This window comes from Guillardia theta, assembly GCF_000315625.1.
Source record: "Guillardia theta CCMP2712 unplaced genomic scaffold GUITHscaffold_394, whole genome shotgun sequence".
Classification (NCBI taxonomy): Eukaryota; class Cryptophyceae; order Pyrenomonadales; family Geminigeraceae; genus Guillardia; species Guillardia theta.
The window spans coordinates 9,609-11,881 of NW_005434289.1; the positions used below are offsets into that span (position 1 = coordinate 9,609).

The following is a 2,273-nucleotide window of genomic DNA, read 5'->3' on the forward strand; positions in this document are numbered from 1 at the left end:
TCCGAAAGTACAACGAGGACATGGGTCACTTATAGCAGAACCGCAGGCATCTTGCGTTCACGAAATTTAACATCTTTTACCAGCACTTAAACCACGTTATGTTCCAAAATGATAAAATTCCTCCCTTGACCATTAGTGTCCCCGAGAATACCAATTGAGAACAGTTGATGATGATGATGATGAGGAGGAGGAGGAGGAGGAGGGAGGGGGGGGGAAGGAGTGACAGAAATGTTAAGATTTCAACTTCAAGTTTGCCAAGAAGATCGAAGAGAGATTTTCAGGAGTAATTGTTCTAACTTGAAGACTTCTTTTCCTCACCGTTTATCAGACTGATGTCAACAAAATCATGGCAAATGCCGTCGAGTCGAGGTTTCAGGTTCTACCTGAATTTCTCTCCCGTCCCTCCCCTGTTCTTGTCTTGCTCCTCCCTCCCTCCTCTTTGCTCTCCGTCTTACTTGATGATCAGCCTCGAGGAATTGAAGAAAATCAGGATGGTACTGACGAGATCGATCTTCGCTTCTACGAGGTGGGACAAGCGAGGGGGAGGGAGGAGGGAGGAGGAGGAGCACTGCTGTTGTTGGGAGCACAGAAGGACGGGATATGGGCCGGGAGGTTTGTTTGTCTCACATTCACTTGGTAGGTTTCACTTGATCGACCGACTGGCATCGAGTTTGCGACAGACTTGAGTCTTAAGTACGTCTATGTCATGGAGGTACGTCGGCCATTGCACCCTGCTCCTTCTTCCTCTACCAGCCTGCATCCCCCCGCTCCCTTCCCTCCTCTTGTTGATTGAGATAATTGTTATCTCCATCGTCGCCTCCTTCTGCTCCTCCTCCTCCTCCTCCTCCTCCTCCTTCCCTGACTAGCCCCACCTTACGTCTTCATCAGGTGAAGGACAACAGCCCTGCCCAGCTTTCTGTGACTCCCGTCCTTGTACGCGCTCCCCCCTCCCCCCCTTCCTCCTCCGACATGACGGCGACTAGGTTGGGGATCAACTTGTTGCGGTCAACGATGAGGAATGCATTGGAATGCCATTTGCTCAGGTCCAAGTCCTCCTCTTCCTCTGCCTTCTTCCTTCTCCTCCCCTTCTTCCTTCTCCTGCTCCTTCACTCCCCTCCCTCCTCTCCCTTCCGTTCCCTCCTTCCCTCCCCTCCCTCCTCTCCTCACGCTCTTTTCTCGTTCCTCTTCTCTTCTTTCATTCACCTACTTGCAGGTTGCTGACCTTCTCGGCAAGAATCCTTCGGTCCCTCTCAAGTGAGACTCCTTCTTCCTGCCGCTCTACTTCTTCCTTCCTCTCCCCCTCTACGTCACAGCTGCTGTTCTTCCTTCCTCTCCCCCTCTATGTCACAGCTGCTGTTCTTCCTTCCTCTCCCCCTCTACGTCACAGCTGCTGTTCTTCTTCTCTGTCATGCCCCTCGTCCTCTTGATCTCTTACTATCTCTGTCTCTCACACCTCACTTCTTCCCCTCCTCTCGTCCTTCCTTCGCCTCCTCTCGTCCTTCCTTCCCCTTCCCTCTCACTCTTTCTCCTCTCCCCCTGTCCCTCATGTCGTCTGCTCCAGGTTTCGCTTCTTCCGTGGAAGCAAGCAAGAGCTTCTGACGGCGGTTGGCATCTCATTGAAGGGGGCGAACAGACTGATGAAGAGGCAGGTCGGGAGGGAAGACTACGTGGCCACCACCGCAGAGGTTATCGTGATCAACCCTGACGGGCAGGAAGTGACGGTGAGACGAGGAGAGGACAAGTGGTGCAGAAGACCAGGGGAGAGGAGGAGGAAGGAGGGGAGGAGAGATGGTAGGGGCGAGAAAGAGGTGAAGAGGGTGAGGAAGATGGAGAGGAAGAGGAGGAGGGCCAGGAGGTCTGATGCTCGTGAGGGGACAGTATGAGGCAAGGGCGGGAGCGAACTTGAGAGACTCGCTGATTGAGAATGGCGTACAAGTGAGTCAAGCCGTTGCTGCCTCCGACTCTCCTCCCCCCTTCCCCGGACACACTCCTCAATCTCCTTCTCCTCCTTGCTCTCTCTCACATTCCCTCCAAATCCTCAATGTCTTCTTCCACATCATCAAAAAACTTCCCAGTCTTCTCCTGCTCGTTTCCCCCTCCTCCTGCGAAGCTGTTCCATGCTCTACATATCCATCGCCTCCTTCTCCGTGACCAGTCACTTTGAAGACATGCTCTCATCCTACATCTCTCATCCTACATCTCTCGTCTACATCTCTCATCCTACATCTCGCATCCTAGATCTCTCATCCTACTTGCTCTCATCATACATCTCT

At 52.8% G+C, this 2,273-nt stretch overlaps 1 protein-coding gene across 1 annotated transcript; it reads left to right on the forward strand.

Moving 5' to 3' along the window:
• Nucleotides 1-346: 346 nt before the first annotated feature.
• Nucleotides 347-1,935, forward strand: GUITHDRAFT_149482 (hypothetical protein; the record flags this gene model as incomplete). The annotated part of the gene is made up of 8 exons (XM_005818069.1): nucleotides 347-376; nucleotides 467-526; nucleotides 641-712; nucleotides 889-933; nucleotides 984-1,043; nucleotides 1,214-1,254; nucleotides 1,562-1,721; nucleotides 1,879-1,935. Coding segments are annotated over 8 exons (525 nt in total), but the record flags the coding sequence as incomplete, so codon positions are not given.
• Nucleotides 1,936-2,273: the final 338 nt, after the last annotated feature.